This window comes from Cotesia glomerata, linkage group LG8 (genome assembly GCF_020080835.1).
Source record: "Cotesia glomerata isolate CgM1 linkage group LG8, MPM_Cglom_v2.3, whole genome shotgun sequence".
In the NCBI taxonomy this organism is placed as follows: domain Eukaryota; kingdom Metazoa; phylum Arthropoda; class Insecta; order Hymenoptera; family Braconidae; genus Cotesia; species Cotesia glomerata.
In genome coordinates, this window is record NC_058165.1 from 15157134 (window position 1) to 15179365 (window position 22232).

General features: G+C 28.5%; 1 protein-coding gene and 1 long non-coding RNA gene across 2 annotated transcripts in view; both read right to left on the reverse strand.

The window, feature by feature from the left end:
* LOC123270254 overlaps positions 1–19495 on the reverse strand; it is a 28520-nt gene extending 9025 nt beyond the window's left edge. Inside the window, exon 1 of the long non-coding RNA XR_006510550.1 lies at positions 19426–19495. This is a non-coding gene — a long non-coding RNA (uncharacterized LOC123270254). The remainder of the gene's footprint in view (positions 1–19425) is intronic.
* Positions 345–19361, reverse strand: LOC123270252 (bleomycin hydrolase). The gene is made up of 4 exons (XM_044736226.1): positions 19213–19361; positions 9083–9393; positions 941–1768; positions 345–649 (listed from the first exon to the last, which is right to left on the reverse strand). The coding sequence occupies exons 1-4, from the start codon at positions 19220–19222 to the stop codon at positions 434–436; spliced, it is 1365 nt and encodes a 454-aa protein (XP_044592161.1). The 5' UTR covers positions 19223–19361; the 3' UTR covers positions 345–433.
* Positions 19496–22232: the final 2737 nt, after the last annotated feature.

Below are 22232 nucleotides of genomic sequence, written 5' to 3' on the forward strand. Positions count from 1 at the left end.
GTGATTATTTAAATGAAGTCATTGTTTAATCAAATTAAAAGTGATTTGCATTTTTATCAACCAACTCACATTTTTTCTTAGTGTGATTGTTACTATTTTATCATCCTACATTTAATGATAATTTATGAATTGTAAAATTTTTTTTCCTAACGCCGTAATAGATATTATTAAAATGAAATAAAGTAATATAGCTACTGCTTGTTAGAAATTAAATCATAAAAGCTTTAAAACAAACATCAATTGATCAATCCAATTAATTGAAATAATCATAAAAATAATACTATCGAGCATAATTCTTATAAATATGAGAATAATTAGATAATAAAGTTTCAAAAGATCAAAACTAGAAAAAAATTGATAAATCATGTTAGCTGTTTACAGATAAAAATAATTTCATGGAATAAAAGTATAAAATAGTACAATAAGTGATACATTATTGAGCTAAAGTTCCCATTGGATCCCAAGCTGGTAAAACGATTGGCTTTTGTTGGAATACTGCCAAAACTTCAGCTGGTACGAATTTTTTATCTACGACTATTTCGAAAACAAATTCCATAAACCAGTCAGCAGTCATTGTAATGAAACCTTTTTCACCACGTTCTTCTCCCCAGGAATTTTCTACTCGTAATTTTGTCACTTTTTCATCAGGCTGAAAAGTAAAAAATCATAAATTCGAGACATCTAATTATTTACTATTAATTTTTATCCACTTAAGAAATATATAAAAATTACGAAGACATATGTTAATCATTGACAATTTCTGATTTTTTCTGATATGATAATAAATTTATCTTAATCTCAAGTTTTTATAATTGAAAAAAATGTTAGTAACTAGTTATTATAAAATTATTATTGAAGATTATCAAACACTAATAAGTGATAATGTCGAACTTTCAAACACTAAGTATTAAAATAATAAAAAGAAAAAAAGAAAGCTTACATCAAATGAAACACCAGTAAAGACCATAGCATGTGTCATAGATGATTCTCCATATATAAGTCTATCCGCTTTAGATAGTCCCATTTGAGTATCGATTCCGAACAAGGAATCGATGTCGTGCGCATCAATACTATGAAATCCTTGTTTAGAAGCAAATCGTTTGATCACTTCACAGCCGAACCAAACTGCTTCATTTTGCTTGATACTTTTTCCAACCAGTGACAATAATAAATCGACTGGTTGATTATTATATACTGTATCATGACCACCCTTGACATTTCCCAAACAATCTACCGTGTAAAGATGACCAAAAGGATGGCTTGGTCTCGGATCTGTTACCAAACATACTTTGTCATCAATATTGTAAAATGGTTTTACATAGTTCTTATAAAAATCTAAGCCAGTTATCGGCCCAATTGAATGATAAGCTTTAGATTTATCATAATATTCCCAGGTTATTTCTTGTGCAGGTATTCCCAAACAAATACCAACAATACGATAAATTATGTTCATTTTCTCGTAAATTTTCTTTTCAATTAGATCATCAGATGCTCCATCAGTAATAATATTTCTTAATTCCTTAGCAAATTCTCTCAATTTACTTGTCAAAAGAAAATTCATGCGCGATGTTGATTCACTTGTCCATGATTCAGGGAAACATGATTTTGGTACTAAACCATATTTATTAATCAAATTGCATATCATATCCCATTGACCACCATCACAAGTGGGATCATGGAGTAAAAATGATACTAAACGATCCTCAACTTTTTCACCTTGTTTCGCAGTCTTTACTATGTTATGCAAAAAATAATTGGATCGTTCAATCTGCAAGAAAAAAATTTTATTTACTTATAAAAGTAAATATTCTTAACTCTGTTAGTCTATAAAATATTTATATCTCATATTCCAGATTTAAAATCAACGAAATTCGTATAGATACAGCAAAACCTGGGTACACTAACCACCTACGGTTCTCAAAAATAGTGGTCATCGTACAGAAAATGATAGGGAGTTTAATAAAAAAGAAATCAGTTGAGAGAAAGTATTTCATATATTTTTCGAGAATCTCGAAAATCAACTTTTGTTTCTAGAACAAGGTTAAGAAAGATAGCCACTGTGATGGATGAAAAAAAATTTGAAGTTTATATCTTCGAAAAAATGTATAAAACTCTAAGTAAAAATTCCAAAAATTGACTGAGTTACACTCATTTCATTAAGATGATATATGATTTAATATTAATTTATGAATCGACGGTCTAATTAGCAATTTGTCTAACTCCTTATTTTTTTAGAGGGTAATTTTTTAATATTTTGATGTGGTGATAGTCTAATTATAAATTATTTAGATGATTCAAACTAAAATATTATACCTCTATTATTAGATATTAATGATATTAAATGGTTTTTTAGAGTAATATTAAATTTTGAATCAATTGTTTTTTCGTACAAATGGAAGGTTCTCTAAAACGGAGTTAGACAATTTGCTAATTAGAACGTCGATATAATCATATATAATTGTATATAGTCATACATAATTACATATAACCCCATATACAATTATATATATATATATATATATTAGACTGGGCCAAAAAAATTAACTATTTTTTTTTTTTTTTTGTATATCGAAAATATTATTTGGGATGACAAAAAAAAAATGTTGTGAGAATTTGAGCCCTTAATATTTAAGAGGTCTATCATCGCAACTTTTAATTTTTTTTTCCGGAACGGGTTTTTGTCTCATAACTCCTAAACCATCGAGGTAAATGAAATAAACTTAGATGTTTTTTGAAGCAAATTTAATTGTCTACAAAAAAAGACTGATTGAAATTTTTCGTCAGATGAACCGTTTTCTTATAAACACGCCTTGAAAATTGATAAGATTTCAGAATTTTATTGTTTAACTTTGGAATTTTGTAATTCACTTAAAAATTAGTTTCCGGAAAAATTCAATAGAGATTCTTGAAGGGAATTTAATTTCCTACAAAAATGTCTCTTAACATTTTTAGCTAAATTCACTCCTTTGAAAGTTATTCAAAGTTAAAGTTGATGTCAAAATAAAATTCTGGTTTTCGCTGTAAATTTAATTTTTGAGCCCATTGAAAATTTTGATCTTTATAGATAATAATTTTTATTTTATCAACAGAATTATGAAAAATTTGAAAAAATCATAATATATTTTTATTTATTGGCATTGAAAAGCTATTTTCTGCAGAAAATTGCATTTTCACTGTGTTTTGATAGTTTAAAAATAACAATCATGTTGTTTTCTCATTGAAAATTATTTACTTTTTATTTAATACAAATTTATCTACGAGAATCCGCTTTGATTAACAACCTCCTTACTCCCTTGTTTCATTTTCGACATCAATCCACAGTACTACTTCTCATGAGATTACTCTCTCATTTTCTCAATAATTGCGTCGCTTAATACGAATGCTTAGCAGAAATTAATCATCAATGATATAGTACACATTCAATAAGAAACAAAATCAAATTACAGTCAACGCTCTCTGTATTTGATTCGCCCGTCAGGACCATTCTCTGTACTTGACTCGTCCATAAGAGCTGTGTAAATTCGTCAAATACAGAGGAAAAATGTGGTCAAACACAGAGAGCGGTTAAAATACAGAGAGGTCCAATACAGAGAGCATCGACTGTATCATTCATAAAAAATTTTATAGCACAAAAATATCATTGTATGGATTTTAAGCATTTTTAGTCTAGAAGGTAAACAAGAGAAGACTTTAGTACATCTATAATTATATTTTACAATTAAAAAGACGGAATAATCATTCAATTAACGTACTTTTATTGCAATTAGGGAATTTTTCCGATACTCACTAATAACTAGTAATAAATATTGGAGCTGTTCTTCGTCTTTAGTAAGGCATTGATTGTAATCTTCAATTAGCGCTACACCACGTTCCGCGACATCATTGACAACAGCCAATTTACTAAAAATTGTTGACATTCCTGAAAACTATCGATGCTGGACCACTTGTCGACTTCTTCACTTAAAATTCATGTGGCAAGTCAAAAGTCTTTTAAAATTGTTAACGATTCTGTTGAAAATGAAGTCACTTACATCTTTGTTGTAAAAATTCATGTAAGTTTTGTAGTCAAATTCATATTTTCTGGCTTTAGTTTTTATAGGGTTCCGATTTTTCAAATTTTTACCATTTTTCTTTACTTCCGGATCTACAGCATCGTCAAATAGAGAAATATGGCTAATTTGTCATAAATACCACAAATGATCGCTCATTTTTTAAAGCTCCTTTTGATACAGATGAATTAATTTTATCATAGAGTATCAATTGTTGCATCAAAATTAAGTCATTATTTGCAGCTAAGATAGCAGAAGGTGAAGTGAACCAAGCTTTTATATAAATGACAATTATGAAAATACATACTTGGCGAATACTAGTTAATTCATGAGGGTCAGCTTAAATTCTCCCCTAAAATATATATTTTCAGGCAATAAATTACCTTCGACATCCAACGAGCATGACTCATCGCTCCTGGATGTTTAAAAGGTGAAATTATCTTTTAGGAATAACTCCTAAAAAATTGACGATAACTCTAAAAATTCTCGGTAATCATTCCTCGGAAGATATTTCTGCAACAAATGAGTACGAATGAAAAAAACTGATTTTCTTAATCTAGAATTAATAATTAAAAATCGTTTTGAATACTAAAGAACAAGATTTCAATTAAAACAAAGTACAAAATTCGATCAATTTTAATTTAACATAAATTACGAGTTAAAAGATAATCACGTATATTTTTGTCTATGTTTAAAATGAATTGTATTCGATCGACACCAGGAAATTACTATTAATTTAAAGTTTAAATTTTTCCATTACACAATTTTTTAAATTTACCGAAAAGGAAAAATTTCTTTTGAAAAAATATGGGCATTCTAGTGACAAGACATTGATATGTTGGAAATTTTCAACAATTTCATTTCTTTGCAGAAGAAATCAAAATTTTTCGCACAGTAACTTTTTTGTTGGAAAATAGTTTAACTGATTAAAAAATAAAACAAAAATACAATTTTAGATAGATAACTTGAGAATTTTCATTCAGAATTGTTTTCAAATGTGAAAACTTCTTTCAATTATTTGCATTTTCTTAAAAAAATTTTTCTCTCAGTGTATAGTGAAAAGAAAGTTGTTTTTGAGTGCTTTTTGTGAATGATATTATGTAACTAAAACATACCAGCGAATAACTTTCAATAAAATCAATGTTTCGTCTTTTTCTCTGATAGTACTTTAGCAACAATAGGATCATTAATTCCTGCACTGTATTTTTTTTTATCAATCTTGTCCCAATTATTTTTGTATCTACCAAAAATTGAAACATTTGGGCCATTTGCGTTGGCCAGTATACTTCAAAACACCTTTAATGAGTAGTTCAATGACGTGATGACGACATGGCAACCAAATGAGCTTTCGCCCTAAAAGATTCTCTAGTTCTACGCCAGCGCCACGATGAATGCCTATTTAATAATAGAATCATTAATGAATTAAAAACAAACATGAAAAATAAAATCTCTCAATTCTAAATACTTTGTTAATAGTATTGATTTACCTGTGTATTGTATATGCAGTATCAAAGCACACCGCTTTGACATAATCACTGACATTTAATGCTTCAAAGGTTGAGTTTACTGCTGAAGCTTGCTCAATTCAGTTCCTGCTCAATTTTTGGAATGCCTAATAATTGTTCAGCGCCAGACGATGTCAGAAGAATTGGGGTCTATCTACAACATCTGCGCCAACAATATCGCTTAACAATTTACCATCCCAATGAACTTCGTAATTATCATTGAACTTTAAGTCTTTTTAACCCTTCAGCTATTTCTTTTCGAAGAGAGTATACGATTCGTTGGATAGTTTTATAGCAAATTAACATTCCGAAGATCTATTCCAACGCTTTCTGTAAGGTAGCTGCCAAAATATATATGGCATTTCTGTTGCTAACATTTTACACGATCAAGCGCAGCTGCTAAATTTGGAGTGATAATGTTTATTTTTGGTATTTTTTTCAGACAACAATTCTGTTTTCAAAATCGGAAACATTTGAAATTTGACTGATAGTTGACTGCGACGATGTTAGTAACTCTTGACTAGGTGTAATTTCATTATTATTATTATCGATAACCAAATCTATTTCTGAAAAGTATTTTTGATATTATTTACAAGAAAATGTGATCAAAGTATAACAAGATTACATAATATTTAGTTATCAATTAGTTATGCTGAGCATAAAAATTACACAGAAAAACTTCTTGCACCAAGAAAATTTTAAGGAAGACAAAAGTTATTTTGGAGCAAAAAAGAAATTTTCTGGGGTCAAGAAACTTTGACTTCATTAAAAGAAATTTTTTAATCTTCCCTTAATATTTTCTTGAGCCAAGATAATTTACCTTCTAGTCAGGAATTTTTTTTTTTTCTGTATACGGTTACGGGAACAGAATAAATTGCAGTTATTTTTCAGTTATTAATTTTATTAAATCAAGTATTAGTAGCCAAATACCAAACATATCTACCTATCTCATCGGTTTCCATAATTTCAACATATTTTCTCGAAGTTTCTGGTGAACTGGAGTTATCAGAAATTTCTGGTTGATTCAATAGTTTCTGAGCCGAAAAGTTGTTGATCTCTCCATTCAAACTTAGCACCGTTTTTCCAGCGATATTAAATAACTGTTGAATTTTTGTTTCAAAAACTCACTTCTTTTTGTTTTGAGCTTGTGATTTTATTCTTTTTCTTATTGCACTGCAATAATTGCCATTTTGAAAAACTCAAGTATTTTGTTAATCGTATTTCGAAGCCCGGAGGTTAAAATTTGTAAAATTTTTCCAACAATCTTGAACTATATTTGCAGTTTTTTGCACTTTCATTGACTTTTAGATGAAGAACTTTGTGATGATAAAAAAAATAATAATAAACTTCTTTTTATAGTGTGGGAAGTTTACGACCATTAATTTTAGCTATTGGAACACCAATCAAATTAATTTTTCGGTTGTCATATTGATACAGTTCTTTGATATTATTCAATTATATTTACGTAATCAAAAAATCACAACAAATAAAGAGAGTCAGGTTGTAATAAAATTGTAACAACACTCAGAAATTAGACACACAACTCACAACACACGAATACTGAGATTAAAAGCGACGCTCGATCCACAATTAACAATGAAGAAAGATGCTACAGTTATCTAAAAAACATAACCTCTCTCTATTTATAGAACAATGTAATATAAGAAATACCGAAAGTGAAGGTCGAACTAGGGTCTTTTGTAGAAATGGTGATAGATGAATAAAAACATCGTGGCGCTATATAATACGATACTAATAATTAATAATATTGTTTTGAGGTTATGTTCAATCGGTTGGCTTTGTATTAAGCTTGACACTATTATTGAGAGAAATGAGAGGAGTAAATCTCATGAGATGTAGTACTGTGGATTGATGTCGAAAATGAAACAAGGGGAGTAAGGGGGAGGTTGTTAATCAAAGCGGTTCTCGTAGATAAATTTGTGTATTAAATAAAAAGTAAATAATTTTCAATGAGAAAACAACATGATTGTTATTTTTTAAACTATCAAAACACAGTGAAAATGCAATTTTCTGCAGAAAATAGCTTTTCAATGCCAATAAATAAAAAATATATTATGATTTTTTCAAATTTTTTCATAATTCCTGTTGATAAAATAAAAATTATTATCTATAAAAAGATCAAAAATTTTCAATGAACTCAAAAATTAAATTTACAGCGAAAAAACCAGAATTTTATTTTGACATCAACTTTTAACTTTTGAATAACTTTCAAAGGAGTGAATTTAGCTAAAAATGTTAAGAGACATTTTTGTAGGAAATTAAATTCAACTTCAAGAATCTCTATTGAATTTTTTCCGGAAACTTAATTTTTTAAGTGAATTACAAAAATTCCAAAAGTTAAACAATAAAATTCTGAAATCTTATCAATTTTCAAGGCATGTTTATAAGAAAACGGTTCTATCTGACGAAAAATTTCAATCAGTCTTTTTTTGTAGACAATTAAATTTGCTTCAAAAAACATCTAAGTTTATTTCATTTACCTCGATGGTTTAGGAGTTATGAGACAAAAACCCGTTCCGGAAAAAAAAATTAAAAGTTGCGATGATAGACCTCTTAAATATTAAGGGCTCAAATTCTCACAACATTTTTTTTTTGTCATCCCAAATAATATTTTCCATATACAAAAAAAAAAAAAATAGTTAATTTTTTTGGCCCAGTATAATATATATATATATATATGGGGGTACGATCCTTAAGGAAAAAATGCTCATAATCTCAGATTTTCTCGCTTGTGTTACTTTCTTTTCAGTTTCTTACCACGTTATTATTATTATTAATATGATACGTTGATTGAAAAATAAAAGTATTAAAATATGGGGCGAAATGAGACCCCTAAAAAATTCTATTAGTGTTTTTATTCTTTTTACGTTATTTGAAGCTTTTGTCCGAGAGTAAAAAACTAATTTGATTCAAGAGCATTATAATCTTGAACCCAGAAGATCATTTTGAAGAAATTATCTTAAATCAAGCACAAAAATTTTTGTCCTAAGCATATCTAGTATCTTTCTTGGTTCCAGATTTTTGCCCTTATATCGAGTTAATTTTTTATCAGTGAACGTATTTGTTTACAATATGATCGAAGAGCTGAAAATAAAAACTTATTTAAATTAAAAAGGAATTATATAAATGATTTCTCATGAACAAATCAGTGTAAAATTATTGTATAATAATAAATCACTTCCAAGTGTTCGTGTTATAGAAGCGCATGAAAAATTAATTTTCATAAAAAATAATTAATTATCTGTTTTTATTCATACGAAAAAGGATCCTACAAAATCTATGAAATCGACATAAATAAAAGACCTATTTATTAGTAAAAGTATTTTTAATTCACTGTACTCTAATAACATGAAAGTTTCATTTTCATTTCCAGAAGACATAAAATTTCTTAAGTTATAGTTCTAAAACGTATGTATCATATATTTGAAAATAAATTAAACTTTGTAGAGTACTTGTTTGAAATATATGGTTAAATATTATTTTAAAAATAAAAATTATTTTGCTTACTTTATCCCAAAAGAACAAATAAGGTTGGCTGAATTCAAATTCTTCTAAATTATACTGTTTCACAAATGGAATCCTGATGACATTCAATGTTGCGAAAATCCAGCATCTTCCTGAATTTTTTTGATTCGTCATTGGTTTTACTTCTGATACTTTGTGTTGAAACACATGATTAGTTTTTTCAATGTTTGATCTTGAAAGACAACATTCCAATGGGTCGCTTTTTGTACATACATTTTGGGCTAGTATATTTTTTTTATCTTCATAAAATTTTTGATGAAATTCATCCAATATTTTAGACGTTAGCATTCCCGCTATTAATGAAACAAAAAAGAATTAATGTTAATATACATTCATTATTACTGATTTTTCATAATATGAAAAAATTTTATACGGACAATCTACATCGTCAATACGTGATTGAAGTGTGTGAAATGTTTTATCAATCGATTATTATTATCGAAAAAAAAAAATTGACTTAGAACAGGAAAAAACAGTATGTACAACAGTTAAAATTAGTTTTAATAGTCATTAACGAAGAATACAAATTTTTCCGAATTTTAAAAAATAAGAAAAAAATTAATTATAGAGGGCCACGACCCGACAAGACTAAAAAGTTTTAAGAATATAGGAATTTAATATAAAAAATTTTCAAAAAATCAAAATATGCAGCTTCTTAAAAAAATTATAATTCAAATTTCAAACTTGATAATTATGTGAAAAACATTTCGACTAGTTGTTTTTTTTTTGTTTTTTTTTCAAGACCATTAGAAAAAAATAATTCGATTTTGCAATTTTTACTTAGTGTTGTACTAAATCAAAAAGTTGATAAAATTCTTGGGTACAGAAGAGTATATAAGCGACATTGTCTGATAAAGTTTGGTGATGCATGTTTTCAAAAACGTAGTCCTAAAAATTATTTTAGTTTGATTTCTTCTATTATAGAATGGTTTTCAAGTTGGGAATAATAACTTGGGTGTTTTTTCATAGTTTTCACTTGTATCGCTATTAATCAATTCTAATTTTTACAATAAATAAAAACAAAAACTAAAAAATAAGCTTTTTCTTAATATCCCGAAAATAATTAGAGATTAAGGGCTGAAATTTTTGCTAAATTTTTTTTTTTTCGGTACCATATTGATCTCCAACAGGTGGATGTCGTGTTATCGTATTTAAACAGAAACATTGCAAAAAAAATTATACATGAAAGCTTTAATGATGTTAAAAAAAGCTCTGCAAGGAATAATTTGTATCAAATATAAAAATTCCGATATCTTCGAAAGTAGAACGAAGATGGTTAGGAGGATCTCCAAAAGTAATGAGGTTTGCAATTTAAGTCAGGCAATTTACGGATTAAATGGTACAAACTAATGAGTGCCACGCTAAAGAAGCTAAGATTGGAACTCACAGTTTCGAACCCCTGTTTATTCCAAACTTGGTCAGATAGGAAGATTACCATAATGGCAGTGTGTGTTTATGTTTGTGTGTGAGCAAATGTAAACCTCATATAATTTTCTAACGGATTAATTGATCGGAATGCAATTGGCGGCATCTCAATAGTTGAACACCACGCAAAATGGAACTAGTACAAGAACAGATTTATGTGAGTGGTATCACTGGATATTTCTGGTATTAAATATAAGTGATATTCATATTTTAATATTAAAATATATAATTTAAAATATATGTTATATATATATATATATATATATATATATATATATATATATATATATAATAGCCCGGGAAATAGGATCGCTAATCTAATCAATGATAATTGCTCGCACCTCGAATTATTTGACACTTCGATCACATCGTTTGTATCATCGGTTAAAATACTGCTTCTAACCAATAACCACTAGCCTTTTAAAAAGTGCAATTTCATTTCATCTTGTAATGACTACTCTTAGAGATATTTTCATATAATACTAATAATTTAAACATAAAGTAAATGAAATTGATTTAATTCAATTCAATTAAAATTTAATTCTATTGAAATGTTTATACTCTTTTTACTTTATTTTTATTTTTATTTTCTTTTTTCACCCATAACCAAATTTAATTGATGTAAATCTAATGTATAAAGCCGATTGGCGTATGAATGAATAAATAAATAAATAAAAAAAAGATGTGGTGTCGTGGTACACCAGGTAAGAACGAAGTTCCTTCGGCTAATGTAGAATCGACACAATTTGCAAAAAAAAAATCGTGCTCAATTTTATGTAGGTTTTCTTGATTTTTCTCTTAAATTTTGCTGATTAGTTTTTATTTAAGTACAGGAAAGTATTTACGAAATTCAGTATTTTAGGAAATAATAAATTACGTAAAATAAAAAAAAATCGTAATTCAAATTATCAATTAAAATAACAAAATATGTCTCTTTATTTTTGTTAGACAACATAAAATTACATAGAAATAGAAATAATTACAAAAAAAGTTTATTATTATTATAAGTAATTCTTATTAATCAGTCTCGTCATTAAATTATATTGCTGAAACTATTGGCTTGTGGTAACTAAAATATGATACATATGTTTGTGATTATATTTTATGCAAATACCTCGAAAAGACAGCATCAATAGTAGTACCGTATCTCGTTGTCGATTCTTTTGGATTGTTATTTATATGTAATTTAAATTTTTCTAAAAGAAAATGTTCTTAGTGGTTCTGATTTTTCATCTGCAAAATTGATATTGAAGTCTCCAGATAAAACTATCGGAAGCTGATGGAAGTTTTCACCAAGTATTTCAGAAACCTCATCAGTATATTCTATCAGCGCTTGATGGATGAAATGTTTCACATCTTCAATTTTCGTATTTGGTGAAATGTAGACTATTACCATGACAGTTTCAACTCCGTTGTTCGTTTTACATATAGCTGAACAAATGTCTCCAACTCCTGTACGTCTAACATTCACATCACCAGTATTTTTTAAGATTATGTCCATATTTGGTGTTAAAATATTAGTAGTGTCATTGCTATTTTGATAGATAGCAACTCCACGTGTACGTACGTAATCTCGCTTGAAATGGGCAATGCAGTTGAAATTAGGAATATCAAACTGTTGGTCATTGCTCATCCACGTTTCGGAAAGAAGTAAGAATAGTATATTACACACCTAGGGAAGTAAAGTAAGAAATGTCTCGGATCACATGTAATTGTCGGCCGAGGCGAAGCCGAGGTTGACAAACATGTGATCTGAGGCTTTCTTATTTACTTCCCGTGGAGTGTATACTATTTTTTTGCTCGACGAAGGCAGAAAGGGGCAACTTAGTTTAACGCAGCGGGACGAAAGTTGCCACTTTCCGCCCGGAGGGCAAAAAATTAGTTTTTTGAATTACAGAATCCGACAAATCCAATCTATGGCTTTGTAGACTTTGACAATTTAATGTGGTTATGGAAATGCCATTTTTAGTTTGAAGAAAATCCAAGATCGTTTGGGCTTTAGTGTGTAAAGGATTTAACGACAATCTCTGAAATTCTTGCAGCAAACTTTTCGTTGATGATGCTTGCACTCAATTATGGTGGAATCTGAAGTTAGTTGGATCGTTATCGGGTGTTACAATAAACAAACCTTCGATGTTTGTTACACGAGATAGCTCAACATAAATAAGCTCTTGTGGAAGAGCTACCAATATCCTGTTACGTGAATGTGGAACGCTTCACGTAATAATTACCGTAACTCCTACTCTTTCCTGCTTCACAGCATTATTTATATTTATAATATTGGTAGCTTTTTCAAATAGTAAAGCATCAAGTTGAACACGCTGCTTTTTCAATCTAGATTTCTGCTGATACTTTTTACAGTGTTTAGATTGAGTTTTTTTAGTTTTAGATGGTGCATTTAATGCAGCGTTACTAAAAAAAAAAAAAATATTTAACATGAAAAAAAAAAAAAAAAATTTCTATATATACATTTGAGTGCTTCTTTTCTTTGAATTTATATATTTTCACTCCACACACGAATTATTATTCTAAACTCAGAAAGTAATTTTTTTTTTCTAATTTACAATAATACTTTTTCGTAGATGAGGCCAAAAATAAAATTCGAAAAAAAGGGAGCACCCTCGTATGTATACATACACATCGATATTTTTTTATTGTACCTTTCTCGTTTATTTTTAATTTTCTTCATTTTTTGACGTTCCCTGAATGCCTTTTGATGCTCTGCATTTGTTTTTGGTGGTTTTGCGGTACTGAAAATGATAAAAAATAGATTTTTTGTTTAACTTAAAACTTAAAAAAAAAAATATTCAATTAACTTTTTAAATATTTTCATTAGTTTACTAGATATTTTTGCTTTATATTGTACCTTTCTTGCTTATTCTCATTTTTTTTAGCTTTTTAGCGTTCCCAATACTCCTTTTGATACTCTGCTTTGGTTTTTGGTGGTTTTGCAGTACTAAAAATGATTAATAAAAATAGAATTATCAAAATATATATATATATTTAAATGTTTGGAATTGAAGGGCGAATTTTTTTTAATTATTTAAAAAAATAATCAATAAACTTTTTAAATATTTTCATTAGTTTAGAGGATATCCTTGCTTTATATCGTACCTTTCTTGCTTATTTTCATTTTTTTTAGCTTTTTCGCGTTCCCTATACGCTTTTTGATACTCTGCTTTGGTTTTCGGTGGTTTTGCAGTACTAAAAATGATTAAATATAAATAGAATTATTAATAACATGTATATATATTTAGGACAGAATTAACTCTTAAAAAGAAATATTCACACACACACACACACACACACACACGCACACGCACGCACGCACGCGCTCACACACACGCACACGCATGTATAATCTCTATGAAGTTTCGTAGTTTTTTTCTCAATTTTTCCGTATGACCCTCAAAACAACAAGAAAGATAACCTAGAAAACCTTACAAAAATTTTAGTGTGTACATACAATATTAACCAATGTAAAATATTTTATATTTATAAATAAAATAATACTTACGTATTTAATTCTTTTGCACTGAATAATTTCCCACTATTATCACTGTCAATTGCATTCAAGTCACTTGTTAGTTTACTTGCGATTGTTACTATATTTATTATTGTTTTGACGATTTGAAATTATATGAAAATAAACGTGGCTACTCTCGAGTAAAATGTTTCTATAAAGTGAGTATTCGCCACGTGCTTGTCCATGAATTCATGAGTATATACTATGCATTGGCGGGGTGGAGTGGTAATAGAGAGAGAAGGGATGAGAGAACGAAAAGAAAGAAGGAGAAAGAGAAAGGTATAATAAAGAGAAAGACGCACGTCTCATTTAACGGTTTTATTCCACGGACTTTTTCTTACGGTTTTACTATCACATTTTTTTTCAGTTCGGTCGCGCAGCGAAATCCCTATCTCCTCCAAGCCTGCCGTAAGGAACTTCGTTCCAATAAATAAATAAATCCACAGATTCGGTAGAATCTGGCGCCAAGTTCCGTTCAAATCCGTTGTAAACGGAGCACCAGACTACCGAGTATGTTTACCGTAAGCAGAACGATATTTTCAGGTTGCAAAATTTTATTCATTCTACAGACTTTTTTTTTCTTCAATGATACTCTATAATAATACGTTATATGTTATATTATCAATATTAATTAATAATGGTCTGAAAATAATAAATTCTATTTAAAATTAATTAAATTCACTGGCACAAACTATAGCGACCCAGATTTTTAGATCCTGACTTTTTTCTTATGGAGAAAGTGATCTGCCACAGACTAAATAATTCGAGAATGCATAGTAATCCTTCATTAGATGGGAAACTACAGTTAAAAAAAGATATTTCACAGCTTGCACCTACACCCGCCAGGGTGCGCTGGAATTATTTCTACATAAACTGTAGCTTCAAGAGGATATTTTGTTATAAAAAATTCAGCCAACGCGAGATTTAAGTTGATACCAATTGTCTATTTTTATTATAATTACAAAAAATACTAAAATCCGAACATAAACAGTTTCACTGTAAAAAATCGCGCCAAGTCCACGTTCATAAGACTTTTAAGAAAAAAAAATTTTTTTTTCTTTACAAAAAGATATAAAATCAAAATATTAAAAAATCCAAGTAACCGATATGATTGTATATAATTTTCGGAAATTAAAAAACATTTTGTTGTAAATTTAAAAATTAAAGAAATAATTTTGGAACGTACTTGGTGTGCGTCATTGTGTATGTCAAATTTTTTTTCAGTCTTAGTAGATAGATTTTACGAATTTTATAAAAAGTAAAATATTTTGCAACCACGCACACTAAATACGTTCCAAAATTATTTCTTTAATTTTTAAATTTACAACAAAATGTTTTTTAATTTCCGAAAATTATATACAATCATATCGGTTACTTGGATTTTTTAATATTTTGATTTTATATCTTTTTGTAAAGAAAAAAAATTTTTTTTTCTTAAAAGTCTTATGAACGTGGACTTGGCGCGATTCTTTACAGTGAAACTGTTTTTGTTCGGATATTATTTAATAAGTTAGCAATCAATTTCGAAGAATTTTTAAATTACAGTTGAACTTTAAATTGAAATAATTATAATTTTCCTTACTTCAAAAGTATCGTATCAGAAATGGCTAATAAATACTACAGTTAAAAAAAAAATTCTTGACTGGAGTGTAAATTTTCTTGGATCAAAAAAATATTAAGGAAGGTTGAAAATTTCTTGAATGAAGACAAAGTTTCTTGAGCCAAGAAAATTTTTTCTTGCTCCAAAATAACTTTCGTTATCCTTAAAATTTTCTTGGCGCAAGCAATTTGTTTTTTGTGTGTACTTATATGATAAAAGTATTATCATAAAAATGGTACTCTTGGAATCTTTAAATCCATAACCAGCAAAAAAACGTTATATGATCATTTTAGCATAAAAAAATGATACCCATAGTTAAAATTATCTCTCTTAGGAATAATATATTTTTTACATGATTGAAAAATTTTTCTTTTTTCATTAAATTTTACTCTCTAACTATACCTCCCAAATTTCGAAATTGCTAAATAAATAAATAAGTAAAATAATTTTGGTATAATTGAAAATGATTAAAGCCGTAATATCATGTTTTTCTTGGGTTCTCAGAACTTGAGAATACTTTTTGTATAATCTAACAACAAAATTACGAAACGTAAAGAAAATAATTTTGCAGGAAAATTTAATTCCAAGTGTACTTGAAAAAAAAAAATTGTTATTTCGGTAGAAAAGTCAAAAAACATAAACAAATACTATAAATTTGAAAAATTATGGACCAATCAATATTTCTTATTGAATTCAGTAAAAAATATTGATTGAAGAGAAATAAAAATGATGAAATTTCAATTCTTTTAAATAATTTGAATTCTTGTGTTTATATATAAATAAATATGGAAATACCGTTTGAATGAAACGATTGCTTTTCTATTCTTTTCAATATCAGTATTTTTAAAATGTTAATTCAACTAGGACTTCTGTAATGGAAATTCAATACTTGAATCTGATAGCTGTAACGAATTCTTTCCAAATCGTAAAAACTTTTAATAAATAAGTTACTAGCTCGGAGGAAGTCATTAATCTAGATGAAAGTGAACTTATGATGGTTTTTTAAAGACAACATGGTTTCTATAAAAGGAGCAATAATTAAATATTATCTCAATATAACTTAAAAACTCTTTAATATTCAACGCTTAAGGATTCTAAAAAAATGATTAAACTTAATAAAATAACTCTTTTGCTGTTTAGATTTTTATCTTAGTTAATGACATAACAATTTTAATATTAATAGGAATATAAAAATAAAAATGTTTTTGATTTTTAATTAACGAATCATATATTTAAAATATTTTTTTTAAATATCTATGAATTCTTTATAAGCAATCTTTGATATCAATAAAAGACAATTTTTTCAGCTGTATCTTATGCTTGTTCAAATACCGTGATGTTCAACTTCTACTGTTTTTATGTCTTATGTTACAAATATATAAATTTGATTATTTGAGATTTCTTCACTAACAGATTCAAAATTGTTTATATGTTTTTGAATAACACTCAATTTATCGAATAAATTAATTTTTATCTGCTAAAAGGAAGGGTTCAATACATTTCACTTTAAAACCTGCCCAACTACTCAGTATTTGACCTTATAGCTCGTTATTGCACTTTAAAAATTATTCAGTGAATTTTTTAAGATTAAAGCATAAGAATTCAATAAATTATACTGTCAAATTTATAATACTTCACAGGATCGTCATTGGACATTTTCTTGTAAAGCGCAAACTGTTTTCATGTAACATATGATTATAATAATGCTTATCTAAAATAGTTGGACTTATGAGCTGTGTAAGTCATCAGCTGTCTTTAAAATATACAATTAACATCAATGATTATTTTGTAGAGAGTTCCATACGTTACACAATAATTGTTATAATTATTTTTCTGAAAAAACTTTTCTCTGAATCAAGAAGTTGGGTTAAATATAAAAAAGTTTGGAAAATCCAAAAATGCATGCCTTACAACGCTCATTCATTTTTTAAGAAAAAAATTAATTGTGTAATTGATTAAAAAAAAAAAAATTATAACTAAGCAATTTCTTACAGAGTATTTTTTATTTTTTTTTAAATATCGGTGCCTTTTTTTCTTGTCATATGCGCACGCATCAAGTGGCGCCATAGTTCTCACGTGACAAACAAGAAAAGTTCGTTTGGTTTTGTACGGTTGTATCGTAGTGAATTTTAATAAAAATTCAATTAAAAAAAAAAAAAATACGTCAGCTAGGCCACTGATATGAAATACGAACCCAGTTTATCGAATTCTTAAACTAATGGAAAAGGTCCGGTCTTGAAATATCATTTTGTTCGGGAGTAATCGTTGATACATCCAAAATGGGGTGACATCCGGACGTCCACGTAAAATTGTTTTCAAAACGTTTTTTTTTTTTTTCAAAATAGCAACATGAAATGATTTTAGAAAGTAAAAGATGGTTTAATTTAAGTGTTTTTTCGGTGTACATCTTTATATTAATGTATAAGTGTAATATGGTTGTGATAGAGACATTTAAAGATCACAAAATTGCTTGACTTTGACGAGTCGAATATATATATAAAGCACAACCTCACGCGCTTCGCGCTATGAGGCGTGCAAAAAAATACTTTTTTAAGCTATTCAACTGAAAAATCGACTTTTTTAATATACATTGAATTTATTGTGAAGTTTTTTTTATCGTACAGATATTTTTCTGAGCAAGGCCTCGTGACGTTGTCAAAATTATTTGGCAACGCAGGTAAGCTCAAAGATTCGGGGACTAGACTAGACAGACGAACGAACGAGACTCTTGTAAGGGGGGATAAGTGTTATGGCTCAAACAGGTCTTACGGCTGCACCTCCCCGCATGGGCCCCGCTGGTAACTGGTCGGGTTGTCATTATATTACCGATCAGGCTAACGCAGTCGTTGAATGGGTTGATACAGTTAACTGAGTACGAAGACAGATTGACATTAAATTCAACTCAATTCACATCTGTCCTATGATAGCGTAAATGCTTGAGGGCAGGGTTTCTCCTTGCCGGCAAACTTGGCTGTGTATTTCCTATGTGAGGGTAGGATAGATATACGTGCGTGTTTAGCTCTTTTGAGCCCAGGAAACGGCCTCTTCGGAGGTAGGCGAAAGCCTCATCATATATTCTTCGTACAGATATTTTAAACTTGAATTACTATTTTTTTTTAAATATGATAAAGAAAACCAAATGGTGTTCTAAAATAAAACCTATTATATATTCATACATCAATTATTAGCATTGGTACATGACCGTGATTAATAATATGCACCAATTCATCACGATGAATTAACGTAATTATTTTTTCTATACTAGTTACAATAAAAAAAATTTTATTTCAATTATTAATACGCTTTGTTTTATAAATGAATTCATTTTGATATGTCTTTGTGCCATAAAATTTAAACCAAAAAGTTTATTTAATTAAAGTATTGATAAATGAAAATTTAATATCTATATTTTGAAACGTATGCGTTCATCGAATGTTGTGTATGGTAAATAAAGTAATAAATTATTACTTATTTACAAATATATGTTATATCAACAAAATCATTATCATATTCTTAACAATTACTACAGAATAAATCATTTGTAACAGTAAAATAACTTACGAATCGCCATTGTAAAGATAAAATTCGGTGAAGAATAATGAACTAAACTACACGAAGTTGAGACTATAACCTCAAGTACAATTGTTTAACAGTATTTGTGTATACGTATATACTTTTATTAGTGATATATATATATATATATATATATATATATATATATATATATATATATATATATATATATATATATGTGGATGACTGTCGCTTGCCTACGGAAGCCTGGTTAGCTCATCGATGACTTATAAGAAAGTGGCGCTACACTCGCTTATTGTTTACATGTATACTACCCATAGTATAAAAGTAACTAGTAAAAAAGTCACTAGTGCACTTCCAACTTGAGCACTTGTTCCCTGATAGTGTGATGCACCTAGTGCATCCAACAGGTGACGCTACCTGTTATTAGAGCGCTATCTATTATGAGAGCGTGAATTCAAACGAAATATTCAAATTAGTAAATATTAAATGATTAAAATCAGTTAAATTTTATATTCGAAGTAAATATTCAAATCATTTATTTCATGCTTTTACTCTTACCAGTTGTAATAAACATCTTTTGGTTAACTCTGTTTTATTTACAAAAGAAAATAAAATAAAATAAGGGAAAAACATATTTCGGTACAAGAGGACATTGTAACCGAATTTTCAGAACCCATAAAAGGTACTTGAGTAATTCAAGGACTATTTCTCACCACATGGAATTTAAAACCCTATGAGGAAAAGTCGTAAAAGCATAACAATAGCCACCTTGTTATGTTGTTATGCTTCCATCTAGTGGATGTTATTTTTATTTATTGAAAACTTTACTTACTGTAGTTCTTTCGCCCGGGAGTATTAAAATACTCGGTTTCAGCGCGGGAAAGGAATCATTTTAAATAAAAGAATTCTATTTAGACGTTATTTAATTTTGATCAAAATTATTTAGTTGGTTTCAATTTATTATTCAAGTTGACAAAATATTAAAAAGCTTCAAAATATAAAATTGAAGTTTACAATGACGTGATCTTAGCAATCTAAGCTCTCGGTGAGAAGTGTCGTTACATAGTTTTTCCGAAGAGCTTCAAACTCCGTTCCTCTCCCACCATAACTTCCATACATACATCCACTCTAAGGAATACATAAGCACACACATTTTCTACTAAATATAAATGATCCTTATCTACTAACATGTATTTTCTCTATATCTATATATATTTATTTCAGCCTATCGGCCTGAAAGTTAGTAGACTTCACTAATATACACTTTTAGCAATACAGTCATTATGTTTATTTAACTATTTTTATTAATTTAACAGACCCTTTTAAAATCTATTTATAATAAAATTAACTTATAATTAACTTGAAATTAAATTACAATAAAAATTATAATAAACTATAACATGAAAATATATATATTATATTGCTTATAATATGTTGGATTAATGTTTGAGTTTGACTAATTAATAACTTGAATTAAATATTATTTCTATTATTTTACAATCGGATTTTCTAATAAAATTATAAGTCAATTTAATTATTATCATGTATAAAAGAATAGACATTATCGTTTAATTATAAATTAAATAATAATTAAATAATGATTCAATAATAAATTAATAGTAAATTAATTAAATAATAATTATTAATTATAAACTAAATACAAGATAATAATTATTAATTATTTTAACTTAATTTTGCTTAACTACAATATTATATAAAGTTAGATTTTAACAGTAAATGTTATTTAACAATCTTATTTTTGTTTAGTTACATATGGTTTTGTATTATTCTTTGTTACTTTAGAACAAGGGTCTATTGAATTTCACACGTGTCTTTTACGACTTTTTCTCATAGGGTTTTAAGTTCCATGTGGCGAGAAATAGTCCTTGAATTATTCAAGTACTTTTTATGGGTTCTGAGAATTCGGTTACAATGTCCTTTTGTACCGAAATATGTTTTTTTATTTTATTTTCTTTTGTAAATAACACAGAGTTAACTAAAAGATGTTTATTACAACTGGTAAGAGTAAAAGCATTAAATAAATGATTTGAATATTTACTTCGAATATAAAATTTAACTAATTTTAATCATTTATGTTACCCCACGGTAATTTATCTAATCCATCTCCCGTTCTTGCTATTCTAATTGTTTTTACATCAAAATAGTCCATTGCTTCTTTTAATTTAGTTATACCCGTAAGAACGTCATTTAACTGAGTCCTATCTTCTGCTTTTAATTTAACTATTACTGTGAAAATGTGAAGGTTTCTTTTTTTAGAAATTATTACTTGGCCTATTTCTACTTGATCAGGAAATTCCGCAACGTTAATAAAATTTTTATTTATAAGTTCTTGAGTTATTTGGTTTCTTGATTTAAAATCGGCTGACCAAACATGAGCAATATTATCCTTTTTCATAAATATACCATCTCTAGTTTCGGAGAACACATCGGGTAATGTTACCTTTTTAAAACGCTTTGGAGGTTGGGTGGCGTTTTCAGGAATTTTATCGATTTCATCATCAGTAGAGTAAAGGTCATCTTCAGAAACGGGTTCGGGGAAAGAATTGTCGTCACTGTCGGAGTCGTCTGTCTCATTAGCTACATCTGGATACAAAGAGGCCTGACGCTCACAACTATCTACACCTGCTGTTTCTTTAACTTTAACTCTATTCGACTCTATTTCACTTCTTTTAGATGACTCGAATGTTAGGTTTTTAGCATGCACATTCAATATTTCTCTTACATCAGTCATATCAAGGGGGGAGGACGTCCTCTCTGGCATCTCTTGCATGGGGAGCTCACAACCCCATGCTAACTTTGAGCTTGGTATAACTATTGCGGGTGCGTTATGCATCCATTCCAGGACTCTTTGTGACCTTTCCGAAGGGTATGCCCATTTTAAATCCAACAACCTGTCTCCCTGAGCCCAGAGTACTGGCTCCGTTCGGGGCACGACTTCGTCTTTGACGTCAGGTCAACAGGTCGTCGGGAAAGCATCACTCTCCTTCCGAATTTTTTCTGGCTTTAACTTTAACTTTGATGCC

Bases quoted from the DNA above. Each gene is read 5' to 3' on its own strand.
- LOC123270252 (XM_044736226.1), bottom strand. The intron at 1,769-9,082 runs GTAAGCAAAATA...TTTTTCTTGCAG, and splicing joins ATTTGTTCTTTTGGGATAAA to ATTGAACGATCCAATTATTT. The intron at 650-940 runs GTAAGCTTTCTT...TTTACTTTTCAG, and splicing joins TTACTGGTGTTTCATTTGAT to CCTGATGAAAAAGTGACAAA.